Consider the following 20,921-nt stretch of genomic DNA (forward strand, 5'->3'; position numbering starts at 1 on the left):
AAAAACCCATCAACCGGGTATTAAAAAGTTAATTAACCCCCCCCCCCCCCCACCAACTCCCTGCGACACGTAAGCTTATTTCAGAACGAGAATGATATCATTTGAAAGACGGGGTGGTGGGGGGAGAAAAACCTGTTGTTTACACGCCACAATCTGGCAGACACACCGAGACTAATGTGACTGGAAACCAATCATTACTCATTTAGCCGTGCCTGACTATCCAATCTATAACAGATCCTTATCTAGCAGGACATCGCCGGGCCAACTCTTGTTAATCTGGATTCATCCGCTCTGCCCAGACAGCGGAGTTGCTGCCGTTGCCCCGGCAACCAAAACAAAGCCGGCTCGGAGAACCTTCCAGTCTGAAGGTCAGGGCTGGGAAGGGAAGCAGGTTAAACAGCAAGAGGCTCGCTCGCGCCTCGCTGGTCACCGGGCAGTCGGTCACACTGGGCGAAGCTGAACCTTTCCCCCCAACTCCCCCTGCGTCTCCGCAAACCCCTCACGATCTGCCCTCAAATGGCTCAGTGCAGGAAAGCCACGTGTACCGGCCGGCTTACAGGTCAGCAAGCCAGACCACAGTCAGGACAACCGGCTGGAGCTTTAGTGCAAAAAAAAACATTTCTAAGTTAGAAACTTTCTGTTACTTAAACACATGGGTATACACCTCTCTGCACACAAATACATACATCTCTTTCTCTAGATTATAGATACCACGCAAACTAGTCTGACACTGTCTCTCTGCCTGGGCAAAGCGGCCTGCATGACTAAGGACCCCACGCACCCCGGACATTCTCTTTTCCACCTTCTTCCTTCGGGAAAAAGACGCAAAGGTCTGAGGTCACCAACTCAAGAACAGCTTCTTCCCGGCTGCCATCAGACTTTTGAATGGACCTGCCTCCCACAAAGTTGATCTTTCCCGACACCCCCAGCAATGACTGTAACACTACATTCTGCACCCGCTCCTTTCCTTCTCTATGAACGGTATGCTGTGTCTGTGTAGTGCACAAGAAGCCACACTTTTCACTGTACGCTAACACATGTGACAATAATAAATCAAAATAAAAAAAGTACAGAGTTTCAGAAGGACCTTGCTGTGCACATCCAGATTTGGATACTTATTTTTATTAACCAAAGCATTGAATATAAGAGCAGGAGGTTGGGCTGGGCTGTACAAAATGCTACAGCACTGAGTGCAGTTCCAGTTACCTCACCATCAGAAGGATGTGATAGCATGAGAGAGGGTGCAGAGGAGATTCGCCAGGATGTTGCCTGGGCTGGAGCATTTCAGCTATGGAGAAAGGCTGGTTAGACTGGGGTTACTTTTTAAGTTCATTTATTGTCACCAGTAGGCTTACATTAACACTGCAATGAAGTTACTGTTAAAATCCCCAAGTCACCACACGCCAGCGCCTGTTCGGGTACACGGAGGGAAAATTTAGCATGGGCAATACACCTAACCAGCACATCTTTCAGATTGTGGGAGGAAACTGGAGCACCCGGAGGATACACACGCAGACATGGGGAGAACGTGCAGTCTCGAGACAGACAGTGAACCAAGTCAGGAATCGAACCAGGATCCCTGGCGCTGTGAAGCAGCAGTACTAACTCACAATGCCATCTATGCTTTCCCTGGAGCAGAGAAGGTGAGACCTGTTAGTGGTGTAATGATGAATGGAATTTTCCCCTTTGTAGAGGGGTCAATAACAAGGGGGGATAGATTTACGGTAAGGGCAGGAGGTTGAGCAGGGATATGAGGAAAAACAGAGTGTGGGTGGGAATCTGGAACTCACTGCCTGAAAGGGCTGTAGACGGGGGGAACCCTCACAGTATTTAAGTAGCATTTAGATGAACAGTTGAAACACCATAACATACAAGGCCAATTGCTGGAAAATGGAATTAGAATAGAAAGGTGCTTGAGGGCTAGCATGAACACAATGGGCCGAAGGGCCCTTTTTCCTTGCTGTAAGATACTATATGTATATGCACACACAGATAATAACATGTACTTTACAGATAAAGTGCACTGTGGGTGCACCTACACGCAGTAGACCCCCCACTGATATAAGGACAATTAGGGATTGGCAACAAGTGTTGGCTGAGGCTGTGATGCCCACATTCCTGAAAGAATAAACTAAACAGTAAGTACAGCAAGCAGACATTGTACTTTCTTAGAACATGAAACAACTTCAAGATGATTGACAGCTGACCTGAAGTCAACAAAATGGTTTCAATCAGTAAAACTCCCTGGACCACCCAGCAGCTCTGGCTGAGCCCAGCGTCTCCTACTTTCAAAGAACCTCTGCTGCTCAAAAGGAGGCCATTCAGCCCATCGCATCTGCACTGACCATAATCCCACCCAGCCCCTATCCCCGTAACCCCACATCTTTACCGTAGCTAGTCGCCCTGACACTAAGGGGCAATTTAGCGCGGCCAACACACCTAATCCGCACATCTTTGGACTGTGGGAAGAAACCGGGGCACCCGGAGGAAACCCACACAGACACGGGGAGAACGTGGAAACTCTGCACAGACAGTGGCCCGAGCCGAGAATCGAACCCGGATCCCTGTCACTGTGAGGCAGCAGTGCTAACCACTGCGCCACCGTGCTGCCCGGGCATTCAGACTCTCTGGCCTTGAAGGAGCACCACTCTACCCTCGGCAACGAATCCGTGATGTAATGTAGTCTTTGTGTCCTATTACTACAGCCTCTCCTCCGACTAACAGGAACAAGGAATGCCCCGGCAACTCGAAAATGGGGCTTTTCCTGCGTCGGACTCGCTTCGCTCCAAACTCCCCCAGTCACATTTTTTGCAGAGTTGATATGAAGATCCATTTAGAACGTTAAACTAAAATCCTCACTGACGGGAGTGTTGGAATATCCGTAATCTCGGGGTCAATTTGGCAGCCACATGTTGGGGAAAAAATGTCAGACATTTCATCAGGGATTCTGATCGCTTGTCAGAAGAACAAGTTAACTCTTATTATCCACCAGGGGATGCTTGTTTAACGCTGAATGCAGTATTGCGGCCTTAGAGGTCGGGGAAGTGGGGGGGACATTCTTAAGGCTGCAGCAAGGTAACACGCAGTGCGATACAGGTGTAATGCTGCTGCTCCTTCTGGATAAAAACCAAAGGAGGTTCTGCTGCTCAGAGTCTTCGGGGTCAGGGTCCCACACTGATGACTGAGGCAGGCGCCTTCATAACCGCAAACGATTCTGAGCGGTACGCTGGCACAGTGGTTAGCATTACAGCGCCAGGGACCTGGGTTCAATTCGCGGCTTTGGGTCACTGCCTGTGTGGAGTTTGCATGTCCTCCCCGTGTCTGCTTGGGTTTCCTCCGGGTGTCCCGGTTTCCTCCCACACTCCAAAGATGTGCAGGTTGCAACCCCATGCGTTAACCCTAGCTAATCCCCCTGACACTAAAGGACGATTTTGCATGGCCAATCCACCTAACCCTTTGGACTGGGGGAGGAAACCGGAGCAGCCAGGCATGGGGAGGACATGCAAACTCCGCACAGTCACCTAAGGCTGGAATTGAACCAGGGTCCCTGGCGCAGTGAGGCAGCTGCGCTAACCACTGTGCCACCGTGCCAGAATTGATCCTGAAATTGGAAATCCCAAACCCAAATAGAAAATCCAGCTCTGTCTCCAGATCATTAGTCCCCCAGTAATATAAGCATTAAACAACCAGACCCTCTACTTTACACGGTTTAATAATCCTGTCCGTGTCAAGAAAATCTCTGGCATGGAAGAACAACAATATGCTGTTATATACAAAACAAAGTTGTGAGACGTTTGGCATCAATCACCACCACAAAAGCAGATCACCGAGTCATTATCACATTGCCAATTGCTGGAGCTTGCAGCGTGCAAACTTTTATTTGCTCATGAGATCTGGGCCAGTATTTATTGCCCGACCCTAATTACCTTGAACTGAGTGGCTCAGCCATTTCAGAGGGGTAGTTAAGAGTCAACCACATTGCTGTGGCTCTGGAGTCACGTGTAGGCCAGACTGGGTAAGGACAGCAGATTTCCTTCCCTAAAGGTCATTAGTGAACTAGATGGGTTTTTTCCGACAATCGACAATGGTTATCAGTAGTTTCTTAATTCCAGATTTTTATGGAATTCAAATTTTACCATCTGCTGCGGCGGGATTTGAACCGGGTCCTCAGGGCATTATTCTGGATTGCCAGTCCAGTGACAATACCACTCTGCCACTGCCATACTTCCTACGTTACAAAACAGTGGCTACTCTTCCAGACGTACTTCAGTGTCTGCAAAGCACGACAAGATGTCCCGCGTTTGCAAAAAGTGCCACAGATATAAAACTTCCTTTAAAAAGAAATTTCACATTTGCAGTTGTCCCTGTCACCGCTAAACCGAGAGCTTTTTCTGCCGCATTAATTTGCGCAAGGTCTATGCGAGGCCTCCGAGAAGGATCAGCAGCTAATCTAAAATAGGTCACAGCACCCAAAAGAGAGACTGCAGGAGAGAGACAGGCAGAAGTGATGGTGCCTTCCTCACACCTCCCCCCCGCTTGCCCAAACGCCAAGATATCAACTCAAAACTCCTGCATAACTCGCCGACAGCTTTTTTTTACAGAACTCACTGCAGAGGGCGAAATGGATGCAAAGTTGGGAGAGGTTTTAAACATGCTAATGTGATATTTCGAATACCCAAGATATCCGAGTAACGTATTTATTACACAAGCTCAGTGTTCCCATTCCAGTCCACAGCGCTAGATAAATTAACGATAGCTCAGCAAGCTTTTGTGTACCCTGCCAAGTTTCTTAACACACCCCCCCTCCTCCTTGGTTCCCCCATTTAATTGGCAGGACAAACGGATGTGAAGCAGACCCCCCTCCGAGAGGCCGGCATTCCTGAACCTGCAGCTAGGATCTGCATGGTTAGCCCAGGGCAGCAACAACACCCGATTTATCCAGACTGGAACAGAAAACCATTTTCACACTGACCGCTTTCAAACAGTGCAGCCTCTTCATAGAACAGTACAGCACAAAACTAGGCCATTCGGCCCACCAGGTTCCATGGTAGCTCGATCAAACAGGCATCCAGTTTGTTCACACTGCATACTAATGTAGCAATTAGGAGCAGGGATACATAAGAACCAAAGAACATAAGAACTAGGAGCAGGAGTAGGCACTCTGGCCCCTCAAGCCTGCTCCGCCATTCAGTAAGATCATGGCTGATCGTTTCGTGGACTCAGCTCCACTTACCCACCCGCTCACCATAACCCTTAATTCCTTTAATGCTCAAAAATTTATCTATCCTCGCCTTAAAAACATTCAATGAGGGAGCCTCAACTGCTTCACTGGGCAGGGAGTTCCACAGATTCATAACCCTTTGGGTGAAGAAGTTCCTCCTCAACTCAGTCCTAAACCTGCTTCCCCTTACTTGGAGGCCATGCCCCCAAGTTTCACCCACCAGTGGAAACAACCTCCCTGCTTCTATCTTATCTAATCCTTCACAATCTTATATGTTCCTATAAGGTTCCCCCCTCATTCTTCTAAATTCCAACCAGTATCGTTCCAATCAACTCAGTCTCTCCACATAAGCCATGAGTAGGTCACTTGGCCCCTCAGACCTGCTCCATCATTCAATAAGACCGTGGCTGATCTGATTGTAACCCCAACCCCACACTCCTGCCGGCTCCCGTTGAGCTATGAGGAGAGGCTGAATAAACTAGGCTTGTACTCGTTAGAGTTTAGAAGAATGAGGGGAGATCTCATTGAGACGTATAAGATGATGAATGGGATGGATAGGATAGAGGTGGAAAGACTCTTCCCGCTCAAAAAAGACAGTAGGACTAGGGGGCACAGCCTCAAGATAAAGGGGGGGCAGTTCAGAACGGAGTTGAGGAGGAACTTCTTCACTCAAAGGGTGGTGAATCTCTGGAATTCTCTGCCCATTGAAGTGGTGGAGGCTGCCTCGCTAAATATTTTTAAGAAGCGGGTTGATAGGTTTTTGATAAGAGAGGGGATTAAGGGTTATGGGGAGAGGGCGGGAAAGTGGAACTGAGCCACGACAGATCAGCCATGATCTTATTGAATGGCGGGGCAGGCTCGAAGGGCCAGATGGCCTACTCCTGCTCCTATTTCTTATGTTCTTATGTTCTTATTAATCAAGGAGCTACCTGGCTGTGCCTTGAAAATATTTAAAGGTTCTGTTTCCACTGCCTTTTGAGGAAGAGAATTCCAGAGACACACCACTCCCACAGAGTCACAGAGGTTTACAGAGTGGAAATAGGCCCTTGGGCCCAACTTGCTCATACTGCCCTTTTTTTTAAACTCCTAAGCTAGTCCCAATTGCCTGTATTTGGCCCATATCCCTCTATATCCATCTTACCCATGTAACTATCTAAATGCTTTTTAAAAAGACAAAATTGTACTTGCCTCTACTATTACCTCTGGCAGCTTGTTCCAGACACTCACCACCCTCTGTGTGAAAAAAATTGCCCCTCTGGACACTTTTGCATCTCTCCCCTCTCACCTTAAACCTATGCCTTCTAGTTTTAGACTCCCCTACCTTTGGGAAAAGAAATTGACTTTCTAGCTGATCTGTGTCCCTTATTATTTTATAAACCTCCGTAGGATCACCCTCAGCCTTCTACTCTCCAGGGAAAAAGTCCCATCTGTCCGACCTCTCCCTATAACTTAATCCATCAAGTCCCGGTAGAAAAAACCCTCAGAGAAAAAAACATCTCCTGACCTTCATCTTAAATGAGCAACCCCTTATTTTTATACATTGGCACCTAGTTCTAGATTCTCCGACATGAGGAACCATCCTCTCCACGTCCACCCTGTCAAAACCCCTCAGGATCTTAAAGTTCTAAGTTTATATTTATTAGTGTCACAAGTAGGCTTACATTAACACTGCAATGAAGTTACTGTGAAAAATCCGCGAGTCGCCACACTCCAGTGCCTGATTGGGTACACTGAGAGTGAACTTAACATGGCCAACCCACCAAACCAGCACGTCTTTCAGATTGTGGAAGGAAACCCACACAGACACGGGGAGAATGTACAGACTCCACACAGACAGTGACTCGAGCCGGGAATCGAACCCGGGTCCCTGGCACTGTGAAGCAGCAGTGCTAACCACTGTGTCGCCCCGTGCTGATTAAGTCGCCCCCTTACATCTCTAAACTCTAGTGGATACAAACCTAATCTCACCAACCTTTTCCTCTTAAGACCACCCCTTCATTCCTGATAATAGTTCCCAGTCTTTCCCCATATTTTTCCTCCTTCCAAGTATTTATCCAATTCCCTTTTGAAGATCACGATTGAATCTGTATCCACATTCTCCCCCACCCCCCACAGCCTGGTCAGACAGATCAACCCAAATCCCAACCACTTTCGTTGTGTAAGTTGTTTCTCCTCTTGTTGCCTTTGGTTCATTTGGCTATCACCTTAAATCTAGTTATTAATCATTCAGTCATTGGAAACAGTTCATCCTTATTTTTTTTCTTTATTTATCCAATTCAGTCCAATCAAAGTCCAATTCACAGTCTCATCAAGTGAGACATTCCTGATCCAAGCTGACAAAACAGGGCATCTCACCTCCTGTCTTGGGCTTGATCTGCATAGAATCATAGAACCCGACAGTGCAGAAAGAGGCCATTTGGCCCATCGAGTCTGCACCAACCACAACCCCACCCAGGCCCTACCCCCATATCCCTACATATTTTACCTGCTACTCCCTCTAATCTACACACCTCAAGACACTAAGGGGCAATTTTAGCATGGCCAATCAACCTAACCCGCACATCTTTGGACTGTGGGAGGAAACCGGAGCACCTGGAGGAAACCCACGCAGACACGAGGAGAATGTGCAAACTCCATACAGACAGTGGCCCGAGCCAGGAGTCAAATCCAGGTCCCTGGAGCTGTGAAGCAGCAGTGCTAGTCACTGTGCTACCGTGCCGCCCAAGATCCAAGCTGATTGGAGTAGGCATTGCACCTCCTCCAAGGCTTGATCTCCACCCACAGTTCATCCTCATTTGCTCGAGATAAACCTTTGCCAAACTTTGTCCAGCCTAAAGAGAACAACAACGCCTTCCCCAGACTATCTGAGACATCTCCCATCCTAGTTAATCTCCTCTCAACCCTCCCCAAAGCCTTCTCATGTCCTTCCTAAAGTGAGGCACCCTGAATTGGGGGCAGCTCTACAAAATAATGAGGGGCAGAGATCAGTTAGATAGTCAACACCTTTTCCCAAAGGTAGGAGAGTCTAAAAGTAGAGGGCATAGGTTTAAAGTGAGAGGGGAGAGATACAAGAGTGTCCAGAGGGGCAACTTTTTCATGCAGAGAGTGGTAAGTGCCTGGAACAAGCTGCCAGAGGTAGTAGAGATGGGTACAATTTTGTCTTTTAAAAAGCATTTAGACAGTTATGTGGGTAAGATGGGTATAGAGGGATATGGGTCAAACGCGGGCAGTTGGGGCTAGCTTAGCGGTTTAAAAAAAAAGGGTAGCATGGACAAGTTGGGCCAAAGGACCTGTTTCCATGACTGTAAACCTCTACAACTCCAACTGGAGCTGAAACTAACATCTTATATGAGTTATATTATTTATTATACAGGTGCTTGGTCAGAATTGGTATTGATAAAAAGCCTGAATCAGTGTGGAATTGGTGTTCATGTGTGCTACAGTATGCTTGCTACGTGCAAGATTCTGGAATGAGCTTTCCTTTCCCAACACACCCCACCTACCCCCAACTCCCCCATCTCCCCTATCTCCCCTGATGCAAACTCAAAATGTCCCACCGTCAGTCTGCGCAAGACTGGGGATTCGGTGAATAGGAAGTCTCACCAACAGTTCTGCACCTGCACGTACAAGGGCATGACATCAACGACCGTTTAGCATGGCGCAAAGTTTGGCCAGTTGCCAAACTAGACCGTCAGGCATAGCTTCAAACATAGCTCAGGGTTGGGGAGGGGGTGCAGGGAACATAGGAATTAGGAGCAAGAATGGGCAATTCAACCCTTCAAGCCCTCTCCACCATTCTATATGATCATGGCTTATCTCCATCTCATCTTAATTCCACTTCCCTGTAACCCTTTATCCCGCTTTTCAGTATTTACCTATATCTTTTTTTTAGTATGTTGATTGATTCTGAATCCACTGCAGCCTGGGGCAGAGTTCCATTGATTCACAACCCTCTGTGAGAAGTAGCTGTTCCTTATCTCTGTCTTGAACCTCCTCCCCTCTTATTCTACAACTGGGTGGCACAGTGGTTAGTACTGCGGCCTCACAGCGCCAGGGACCCGGGTTCAATTCCCAGCTTGGGTCACTGTCTGTGTGGAGCTTGCACATTCTCCCCGTGTCTGCGTGAGTTTCCTCCGGGTGCTCCGGTTTCCTCCCACAGTCTGAAAGACGTCCTGGTTAGGTACATTAACCCAAAGGGGCAATGTCATATGGCAACCAGAGGATTTTCACAGTAACTTCATTGCAGTGTTAATGTAAGCCTACTTGTGACTAATGAAAAAACTTTTCAGGGGTGGCACAGTGGTTAGCACTGCTGTTTCATAGCGTCAGGGACGCAGGTTCAATTCCTGGCTTGGGTCACTGCCTGTGTGGAGTTTGCACATTCTCCCCATGTCTGCGGGGGTTTCCTCCGGGTGCTCCGATTTCCTCCCACATTCTGAAAGACGTGCTGGTTAAATGCATTGACCTGAACAGGTACCAGAGTGTGGCGACTAGGGGAATTTCACAATAACTTCATTGCAGTGTTAATGTAAGGCTTACTTGTACGAATAAATAAACTTTAAAACTTTACTTTTTTTTCTTATCCAAGACTGTTCTAGAAGGGGGAACACTTGGCTGACATGTACTTTATCAAACCCGTTGAGTAATTTATCCAAATCAATCAAATCCCCCCTCATTCTCCTGTGCTCCAGTGAGTACAAGCCCAAACTACTCAACCGTGCCACATACGACAAACCTGGAATGGCCATTGCTTGGGTACTCCTGAGCTAGCCATGCATCATACTTGGATGTAACCCACTGCCAACCCCTGCGGAGGCAACAGAGGGGCCTACAGCAAGTTCCTGGCCATCAGCATCTTGAGGTCCAAGGACGGAATTTTATGCCATCCCCTGTGGCAAGTTTGGGGGCAGCGGGGGCAGCTGATTAGGTGGGTAGGAACCTGCCACCTTCACGATGAAGTCCATGGCTGGAAGGCCCATAGACAGCATTCCAGAGCCCTCTGTTAATTGAGGCCCTTAAGTAGGCAAATGATGCCCAACCAAGAGCCAATCCTTCCTCCACTGGTATTGACCAGAGACAAGCCACCTGTCACCATCTGGGAGAACCACGACGGGCAAACTTGTGTGGGTTTCTCTGTTGTAGGGGGAGGTCCCTTATTCAAAGGCGCTGCTTGAGAGACCTGTCTTCACGAATTAGGGTTCGGAGCGTTGGGAGCTAGCCCCCACCACCCCCCACTAACCTCGCTGCCTACCCCCTCCCCTCCCCAGCCACTTACCTCTGGCCTGGGTTGCTTTGTGTGATCCCATTCTGCAGTGTGTGTACTTCCCACAGCAGCCATCAACTCTCAGGTGGCGCTATTGAGCAAAATAACCATGACCTCTGATTGTCTGGCCTTCCTAGCCAGGTGGGTTTCCTGGTCCTATGGAGGGCACGCCCACGGTCCTGTGCGTTGTTTGGCTCGTAATCTAGTGGGCCATTTTCAAAAGAGGCAACACAGGTCTCTCGTTGGCTCACTACGAGGTGGCCAAGACGCCTTATTACCTCCATGAAAGTGTTCCCCTACCTACCACAGTCCAAATTACGGACTATTTATTTCAGGATTTATTCACCAGAAATCAGTAAACTATTCTTAAAAGCTGTATGTTTTTTTGATATGGGCCAGATTAACCCCATGCAAGACTATTGAGGAAGTCATGATTCTTGCAGAAGGCTGACATTTGTTGCACCTTAACAGATACTGTGGCTCTTGAATCATTCAGCACAGATAGAGGCAATTTGGTCCATCACAGCTGTTCTGGCCCTTTGAAAGAGCTATCAGATTAATCCCAATCTTTGTTATCTACCCGTTCCTTTAACCATTCCCACCCACGACAGCCTTCTTCAGTTGTACATCTGATTCTCATTTGCAAGTTACTACTGAATCTGCTTCCACCACCATTCCATAATGTGGAAATGCCAGCGTTGAACTGGGCACAGTAAGAAGTCTCATAACACCAGGTTAAAGTCCAGCAGGTTTATTTGGAATCACAAGCTTTCGGAGCACTGCTCCTTCATCTCCACTCATCTGGTGTTCTAAGACTTCTTACTGTGCCCACCACTCCAGACAGCACTCATTGTTTAAAAGAACATCTCCTCACCTATGCACTGAGGTTTTTTTTAACCATGCATGGGTGCCACTTGCTAGGTCAGCATTTATTGCTCATTCCTAATTGCTCCTTGAAAACGTGGTGGTGAGCTGTCTTCTTAAAGCGCTACAGTCCTTATGGTGCAGGTACACCCACAGTGCTGTTAGGGAGGGAGTTCCAAGATTTTGACCCAGTGACAGTGAAGGAACAGCTGATATAGTTCCAAGTCAGGATGGTGAGTAACTTAGAGGGGAACCTCCAAGTGGTGGTATTCCCAGGTATCTGTTATTCTTGTCCTTATAGATGGTAGTGGGTTTGGAAAATGCTGTCTACGGAACCTTGTTGAGTTCCCACAGTGCATCTTGTAGATGGTACACACTGCTGCCACTGTTGTCAGTGGTGAAGAAAGGGAATGCTTGGGTTGATGGGTGGGATTCTAACCAAGGAGGGCTGCAAGGGGGGAGCCATACTGTGTCAGAAATCACTTGTAGGCCAGACTGGGTAAGAGCGGCAGATTTCCTTACCATGGCTGCCTCACAACACCAGGGACCCAGGTTCAATTCCGGTCTTGGGTATCTGTGTGGAGTTTGCACGTTCTGTTTCTGTGAGGGTTTCCTCCGGGTGCTCCGGTTTCCTCCCACACTCCAAGGATGTGCAGGTTAGGTGGATTGACCATGCTAAATATGCAGGGTTATAGGGATCAGGTGGATGTTCTGTTGGAGAGTCATTGCAGGCTCAATGGATCGAATGGCCTTTTCAGCGCTTTCAGAATTCTATGGTAGTTTGATGTTCATCTGTGTAGAGTTTGCACGTTCTCCCCATGTCTGTGTGGGTTTCCTCCGGGTCTCCGGTTTACTCCCACACTCTAAAAATGTGCAGGTTAGGTTGACTGCCATGATAAATTGCCCCTTAATGTCAGGGGGGATTAGCAGAGGAAATACATGGGGGTATGGGGATAGGGCCTAAGTGGCATTGTTGTCAGTGCAGGCTCAATGGGTCGAATGGCCTTCTTCTGCACTGTAGGGATTCTAGGAGTTCAGCAGGGTAAAGAGGCAAAATTTTGTGCAATTTGCTATTTATTCAGCAGGATTAAAACTAATCACAAAAAGAGACAAAGGAGACCATTTGGCCCATTGTGTCTGTGCTGGCCCTTTGACAGAGCTGTCCACTCATCCTAGAACTCTGCAAATTCTCCCCCCTCATCCAACTCCCTTTTGGAAGTTATTATTGAATCTGCTTCCACCACCCCTTCAGGTAGCACGTTCCAGGCTGCAACATCCTCAGATCTCTACTTTCTCAGGAGGGAGTTTAGCATGCCCGCTACGACTCTCATGAACTTTTACAGATGCACCATAGAAAACATTCTTTCTGATTGTATCACAGCTTGGTATGTTTCCTGCTCTGCCCAAGACCACAGAAACTACAAAGGGTCATGAATGTAGCCCAATCCATCACACAAACCAGCCTCCCATCTACTGACTCTGTCTATACCTCCCACTGCCTCGGGAAAAGCAGCCAGCATAATTAAGGACCCCACGCAGTCGGGAAAAAGATATAAAAGTCTGACGTCACGTACCAACCGACTCAAGAACGACTTCTCCCCTGCTGCTGTCAGACCTTTGAAAGGAACTACTTTGCCTTAAGTTGAACTTTCTCTACACCCTATGACTGTAACACTACATTCTGCACTCCTTTCCTTCTCTATGAACGGTCTGCTTTGTCAGTATAGCACACAAAAAACAATACTTTTCACTGTATGTTAATACATGTGACAATAATAGATCAAATCAAAAACAACTTACTTTCCTCTCTCACCTCAGATTATTCTCTGAAATCCCAGATCCCGCTCTCCCTGTTGCAGGAAACAAGAGTCTCCTGCTTTGCTCTCATCAAAAGCCCTCAACGTGACCCTACACCTCCATCCTTAACCTTCTCTGCTCGGAGGAGCGCAACCCCAGCTTCTCCAGTCTCTCTGCATCAGCTGCGGTCCCGCATCTCTTGGCAGCTGTTTGGGTGGATCAGCCCAGCAGCCTCCCCTGAGGCCGCGGTGTCCAACCTCAGATGAAGTGTCCAAGAGCTGGCTCCAGCTGGGGTCTAATGGATAAAGGTGCATCACAACTCCTTTTGCCGTTGCGCTCTACTCTGTACAGCCGCAGGTCCTGAATGCTTTTGTGAAGGCCTTCCCAGTTTGCCCTGCCGCCCTAGATCAAAATGTAAAGGTGCCGGCGTTGGACTGGAGTAAATACAGAAAGAAGTCTCACAACTAAGAAGTCTAACCTGGTGTTGTGAGACTTCTTACTGTGTTGACCCTAGCTCAAAGACATGTGTATGTACACGTCCCAGACATTTCTGCTCCAGCCCCAATCCTCATTACAAACATGGTCCTTATTGTCCCTTCTCCCACTTCCTACCAAAACACATCGCTTCGCATTGGCCATGTGACTGCTTGGCAGAGTTTCAATAATCCATTACTATCCTCCTTGTTTGCCGCTGTGTAAATGTGCGGGTTAAGGGCCGGAGCTGATATTTGCCTGCTTAAGAGGCTCTGTGGAAATGCTTTGAACCGTGCAACTTTCATTTCTGTGCGCACACTGCGGGGTGCAGGACAGAGGAGAATTTGGAAGTGGCAGAAGGCAAGTAGTTTTGGAGTATGGGGGTGCCCATCTGCAAAAAAAAAACCCCACTAACCAGACGATGGGAGGTTGGATGGTTGGAAGAAGCAAGGCTTCGCATCACTTCAAACCGGGAGAGAGACACACGGGACCTGTTAGGTGTGTGAAGTGCGTGACTGTTGCTTGTGTGGAAATCAAAACATTGGGAGGCAGGGGTTTGGAAACAACAGGAATAAAGACAGAAACATACTCACACACACACACATGCATAAGCAGTGTCCTTTTCCAAACAAAGCAATTGTCATTTCATGCAAGTAAAATTCATGCAAGATTGAATGAGGGCGTTGGTTTAGTGATTAAACTATTAAATTTTCAACTTCAAATGAAGCTTAAATTCAGCGTGAATTTGGTCAAATTTAGCGTGAAAATGATGCACATTGGTTATTTGTTCAGATTTAACCATTTAACAGCCATATAATTCCCCAAAAGGAGACAACTGAATGACGCACTGTGGGATACTTGCTGTCAGAAATAGATGGCTTGCGGTGCTAGTGTCAATTGACGAAGGAAAGAGTTTGTTTTCCTGTTGATATTAAGGAATGATGCCAGCCAGGATTTGGTTAAAGTCCCCATCCCCACCCACTTCGTCACATCAGAAGCTCTCCAAACCGCCAGAAGCTTTAAATCGCTGACCACTAACTTACTGGGGTTCACCAACATTATTTAGATCAACATTAAGAGGTGATTGCACTGGGGACGTACCTCTCCTCTGCACATCATGGGATAAAACAGCTCAGAGTGGGTGCAACCATAATGTTCATCCACTCGCCACCCACCACTGGCCAGAACTGTGGGACTCCCATCTGGAACTACGATGGAGGTGGGCGTCCCTGGCTAGGCACCCACTGCCCGTGAACTGAGTGGCCTGTTCGGCCATTTCCGAGCCAACTGCACAGTTAAATGTTGGGGCGGCACGGTAGCACAGCTCCAGTGACCTGGGTTCGATTCCAGCTTGGGTCACTGTCTGTGTGGAGTTGACACATTCTCCCCTTGTCTGTGTGGGTTTCCTCCGGGTGCTCCAGTTTCCTCCCACACTCCAAAGGTGTGCGGGTTAGGTTGATTGGCCGTGCTAAATTAACCTCAATGCTAACCTCAAATTAACCTCAATGCTAAATTGACCTCAGTGTCCCGAGATGTGTAGGTTAAAGGAATTAGCGGGTAAATGTGCAGGGATATGGGGATAGGGCCTGGGTGAGATCGTGGTTGGTGCAGACTCGATGGGCCAAATGGCCTCTTTCTGCACTGTAGGGTTTCTATTTTTCTACGAACTACCAACCACACTGTTGCAGACCAGATAAGGATGGCAGATTCCGTTCCCTAAAAGAATCACAGAATCCCCACAGTGCAGCAGGAGGCTATTTGGCCCATCAAGTCTGCACTGACAACAATCCCACCCAGGCCCTACCCCATAACCCCACATACTTACCCTGCTAATCTTTCTAACCTACACATCCTGGGGCAGTAAGGGGCAATTCAGCATGGCCAATCAACCTAACTCGCACATCTTTGGACTGTAGGAGGAAACCGGAGCACCCGGAGGAAACCCACGCAGACACAGGGATAACATGCAGACTCCACACAGACAGTGACCCGAGCCGGGAATCGAACCCGGGACCCTGGCACTGCAAGGCAGCAGTGCTAAACACTGTGCCACCCTAAAAAAGGACATGAGTGAAGTGAACTAGATGGGTTTTTTTTTTAAGAACAGATATAAAAATTCATATTTCACCATCTGCCATGGTGGGATTTGAACCTTGGATCTCTGGATTACTAGTCCAGCGATACCACCACCTCCCCTGTGCACAAGAGAGTATCTCGTCATGATCTTGTCCTTCTTGATGGCTGGGATATAATTTTGCAGCTAACAGGTACCGTGCTGATGTCTTATCTCAGTTGGTTATTTCCACCTCCCCCCACGAGCCTAGTCAGCAGGCATTTAGCGAGCTACTCAACCCCACTGGGCATCACGGTGAGCCTGCACTTGCACTTTCCTTTCCAGCAGGAAAAATGGGGATAGCAGGATAAACAGAGGGGGTGGGTGGGGGGTGTTGGTGAGGGAGGAGACCGCAATCAAGATCATGAACTCATTGAAAGATGTGCAGGTTAGGTTGACTGGCTGTGCTAAATTGACCCTAGTGTCAGGGGGGGGATTAGCAGGATAAATATGTGAGGTTACAGGGAATAGGGCCTGTATTCCCTGGGATTGTGGTCAGTGGAGACCCAATGGGCTGAATGGCCTTCTTCTGCATTGTAGGGATTCTATGAACTCTTGGCTTACTTCTCTTATGGCCCTCCCCCCTTCCATCCTCTTCCTAGCTCACCCCCGCCCCCACCCCCACCCCCACTCCCTTCCCCACACCTTCCACTTTCTCTAATCTTCAGGTAATCAGGTGAGCTTCACCACCTTGAGATTAGCACAAGGTCTAGTCTTGCAGGTCAAATCATCCGTATTGTGCCTTGGTCTGTCCCACTGAGGACCCGGAGGGTGAGGGGGAGAAAGGGGAGGGCTACTACTGCCTGTTAAATGGTCAAAGAAAAACCCAAAATAAATAAATTGCAGGTAAAAAGAGCACACACACACACGCACACCGCATGAGATTTGTTGAAGGAAATTCTCTTTATTCATCTGTCTAAATTAGGTACAGCAAAATACTTTTCTCTTCTTTTAAAAAAAAAGGAAAAAAAAAACAAAATTTCAAAGCAGAACAAAAAGGAGCTATGGTTACAGATACGTGAGAAAAGGGGACTGTTCTAATCCACAACAGAAAAATAAAACTCAGAACAATCGGTATTCACAGTTCTGCTATCACAAAATAAGGAACAACAAGGAGACCAGTGTCTTCACATCACAAAAACAAAAAAAAAATACACAGTAGAAAAGCCAGTGACTTCAACACTATTTCAAGCTATACAATTAATTACATCAAGCATGTTTAATTAACAGGAACAGAGTGACGTGATAATTTAAGCTTGTTTGGCTTCCGTGACTTATTAATTAAGTGGCCCTTCACACACACGAAAAATGAAGGAAGTTTTCCTTTTCACTGGCTTACGTAGACTGGACTCAAAGTGAAGGTTAAAGAACCTGGCATGACTTTGATTAGCTTTAGAATACGGGCCTCCTGCTTAAGAAGCAAGCGAGGCCTTGCAAGTACTAGGCCCAAAGGCCTTTACTTTAGATGACAGAAGATTTTGTCAACCCGAAACAAAGACAGATTTTGCTTAGGATATGGGTGACTTTGGACCAATTTCTTTTATTTGCTCACTTGCCCTAGACCTTAAAAAAAATACTGCCACAAGTTCTTTTGCGTCGGAGAATGTTTAATCACCTATGTGCGGTCAAAGGAGGCAGTGTCACTGTAAGAGGATCATGGTTAGCAAGCAGCCATCTTGTTTTACTGTCTGGTTAACAACTTCCATAGCGATTGAACACACAGCCTAGGTGAAGCCAAGAAAAGGGAGACCTCTCTCTTTTTTTAAAACAAAAGCTCACGTCACACTTCTCACAGATTTTCATGTAGTGCCTTTTTTTTCTGTTTTCACTCTTTAAAAAAGTCCCTGAAGAATTGTGGCACAATCCCTGGTTACACGGGGGTCTGAGCTTCCCACCACGGATGTTTAACCTGCTGCCTCCCTTCCTGCACCCACCTCACCCGTCCACCTTCCCTCTTGATGTTTCTCTGTCCCTCATCTCACCTGATGAAGAAGCGGTGCTCCGAAAGCTCGTGATTCCAAATAAACCCGCTGGACTCTAACCTGATTTTGTGAGACTCCTTAGTGTGCTTATGTCAGGTGGGCAGTCACACAGGTCCAGCCACTCTTTGGGCGTTTTGCCCCAGTGGCCATTAGTCACTTGCGCCCAAGCAGTGGGCAGCAGGAAGCTACTCGACAACGGAGGGCCTCACCCATCGAAACCCACACTCACACTCTTTAGGGGAAGGAATGATCCCCTTCCCTGGTCTGGGGATGCCAAGGGACCATTGCTGTACAGTTGTTATGGCAACGAAGAATGACTTATCGGGTCCAGACCCTCCCCCCACCCTGGCTGGCTCTAATTAGCCAATTACAGGTGATTCCGATTTGGTGACAAGCCAGCAGCATTCCAGATGTGGAAAGATGCTATCCCAAATAGGGTGCAAGAACTCATGGGAGGTCCTTAAACCCTCCCTCTTTGATTGTGTTTCTTAGTCGCCTGACCTTAAACCGCTCAAAGTGTCTTGGTGTCAAAACTTGCCTGACAACGCTCCCACGAGGCACCGATAACATCCGGTTGGGATGTTACAGGCGCTATATGACTACAAGTTGTTCACAGAATCTCTACAGTAGGGCCTTTTGGCCCTACTGAACCTGCACTGACAACAATCCCACCCAGACTCAATCCCTGTTGCTCCACATATTCACCCTGCTAATCCCCCTGACACTAAGGGGCAATTTACAATCTGTCTGACCCGCACATCTTTGGCCAATAAGGGGCAATTCAGCATGGCTAATCCATCTAATCTACACACCTTTGGATACTAAGGGGCAATTTAGCATGGCCAATTCACCCAACCTACACACCTTGGGATACTAAGGGGCAATTTAGCATGGCCAATTCACCTAACCTACACAACTTTGGACATGAAGGGGCAATTTAACATGGCCAATCTGCCTAACCCGCACATCTTTGGATACTAAGGGGCAGTTTAGCATGGCCAATCCACCTAACCTACACACCTTGGGACACTAAGAGGCAATTTAGCACGGCCAATCAACCTAACACACACACCTTCATGTGGATGTGGGAGGAAACCAGAGCATCCGAAGGAAACAGGGAGAATGTGCAAACTCCACACAGACAGTCACCCCGAGGCCGGAATCGAACTGGGATCCCTGGCGCTGTGAGGGCAGTAGTGCTAACCACAGCGCCACACCACTGTGCGGCGGAGTGCTGACTTCTGACGTAGCAAGATAAAATCTCGGAAGATTGTGGCGCAGTTAATTGCACAGCTGCCATTTTATTTAACTTCAGGGACAGTGAAAAATAAATTTTTTTTTAAAAAACTGAAAATCTTGTGAGAAGGGAAGAGGGGGAATGGGGGGTGGGGGTGGAAACCATTCAGCAAAGATAGCGCTGTCCTTGTCCACAGCTCACGGGACTGAGAGAGTGACACGTTAAGCAACTGTTTGTACAATACAGGGGTAACAAAATATATAAAGCAAGCATTTAAATTAGACAAAGCAACTAAATCATGCAGGAAGCGGAGTGGTGGACAGCTGATGGAATGTGTTTTAAAAAATAATTAAAAATATATATATATAAATATAAATGAGGTGATGGGTTCAGGCAGTTATTAGTGATAATTATAGCAAAAAAAACAATTAATCACAGCCAGATACCCAGGCTCTTATTAACACTGCAGGAAACCGTGCTAATTTGCAAGAGGAAAAAAAAATTAGTTGATAAAAATAATATCTTGTGAAATCTGGAAACAGTCTGAAAAGTGAAATAAGAAAAGAAATTAATGATGTGACACCCCAAAAGGATAAAAAAGAACCCAAAGAAATCGCAATTAAAAAAGAAACCATAAAAAGTAAATCAAAGGTGGATGATTATTCATAATATAATTAAAAATTAAATATAAGCAGCCAAATATAAATGAGGCTCATTCATTTGTACAGCACAAAATCAAAAACAGCCAATAAAGAGAGAGGAGAGGATGAAGAGATGTTTCCTGGTTGGCTCACACATGCAGAATGAATGTTGCAGACACTGGGCTATTGGTAGCAATGGCAAGTACAGGGTTCCTGCCACTGCGCTGTCAGTAAAGCATACAGCCACAAGTGCGTGTGTGTGTGTGAGTGTGTGTATGTGTGACAGCATGTCTGTGTACACACGTGCATCTGTATGCGTGCACCTGTGCATGCGTATGTCTGTGCGTGTACGATCATGTGCACGTGGGTGCGCGCGTGTGTGTTGTGTGCGCGTGCGCGCATGTCTGTGTGCATGCGTGTGTGTGTGCGTGCGCGCACGCGTGGGTCTGTGTGTGTACGTGTGTGTGACTGTTTGTGTGTGAGTGTGACTGTGTGCATGTGTGAGCGTGACTGTGTGTGTAATTGTGTGTGTGTGTCTATCTGTGTACGTGTGTGAGACTGTGTTTGTGTGTGTGTGTGTGTGCGCGCGCGCACGCGTGGGTCTGTGTGTGTACGTGTGTGTGACTGTTTGTGTGTGAGTAAGTGTGACTGTGTGCATGTGAGCGTGACTGTGTGTGTGTAATTATGTGTGTGTGTCTATCTGCGTACGTGTGTGAGACTGTGTGTGTGTGTGTGTGTGTGATGTCGTCAGCACAACATCAAAGCACGGGCGCTCACAGTGCTTCTTTCTTTAACTTGACAGCAGGTTGCAGCTAATATAGCGAACAATCTCAGAGACAGCACGGCTTACGCACACAGCCATTCATCAGAATGTGCATGTCATGACATGATAGGGCAGTAATTAAAGGGGATTTAAACCCTGGCAGTGAAGTCATTCCTTCCGTTGCACATTATCCACTTCTCTCTCCCGTCTAAGGCTTCAAGAACCTATAATTTTCTCTGATTCAAATTCGGAAGCACATCCAAAAATAACCCACACTCGAGACAATAAAATCGTACGTGCAGATTTTTTTTTTAGAATCTGCCTCCGCCTGTTACTGAGCTATAAATAGCCATGGAAAGCCTCACTGCATTCATCTGCTCTTCAATGATGTCAGCTATCCCTGTGGGTGTTGCCTGAATCACAAGCTCGCTGGGACCTTATGGATTCCAGCCTGCCCACGTGGTTGATCGACAGCCTTCAGAGGCACACCAAGGTCGGAAATATAATGCACCCGCACCAGACCTCCCGTTTCCCCAGTCAGCCTCAGAAATAAAAGTTTAACTCTA

At 47.4% G+C, this 20,921-nt stretch overlaps 1 protein-coding gene across 11 annotated transcripts in view; it reads right to left on the reverse strand.

The window, feature by feature from the left end:
- The window catches only part of msi2b (musashi RNA-binding protein 2b), a 560,852-nt gene that overhangs the window by 118,939 nt on the left and 420,992 nt on the right, over nt 1-20,921 (reverse strand). Inside the window, exon 11 of one of the 11 annotated variants that reach the window (XM_080210480.1) lies at nt 16,617-19,494. The exons of the other annotated variants lie outside the window; for them this stretch is intronic. Coding sequence (XP_080066606.1) covers nt 19,454-19,494 — 41 coding nt within the window. The 3' untranslated portion in view covers nt 16,617-19,453. Of the gene's footprint in view, nt 1-16,616; nt 19,495-20,921 lie in introns of those variants that run through there. 11 annotated transcript variants of the gene reach the window in all.

This window comes from Carcharhinus amblyrhynchos, chromosome 23, assembly GCF_965287045.1.
Source record: "Carcharhinus amblyrhynchos chromosome 23, sCarAmb.v2.hapA, whole genome shotgun sequence".
Lineage (NCBI taxonomy): Eukaryota > Metazoa > Chordata > Chondrichthyes > Carcharhiniformes > Carcharhinidae > Carcharhinus > Carcharhinus amblyrhynchos.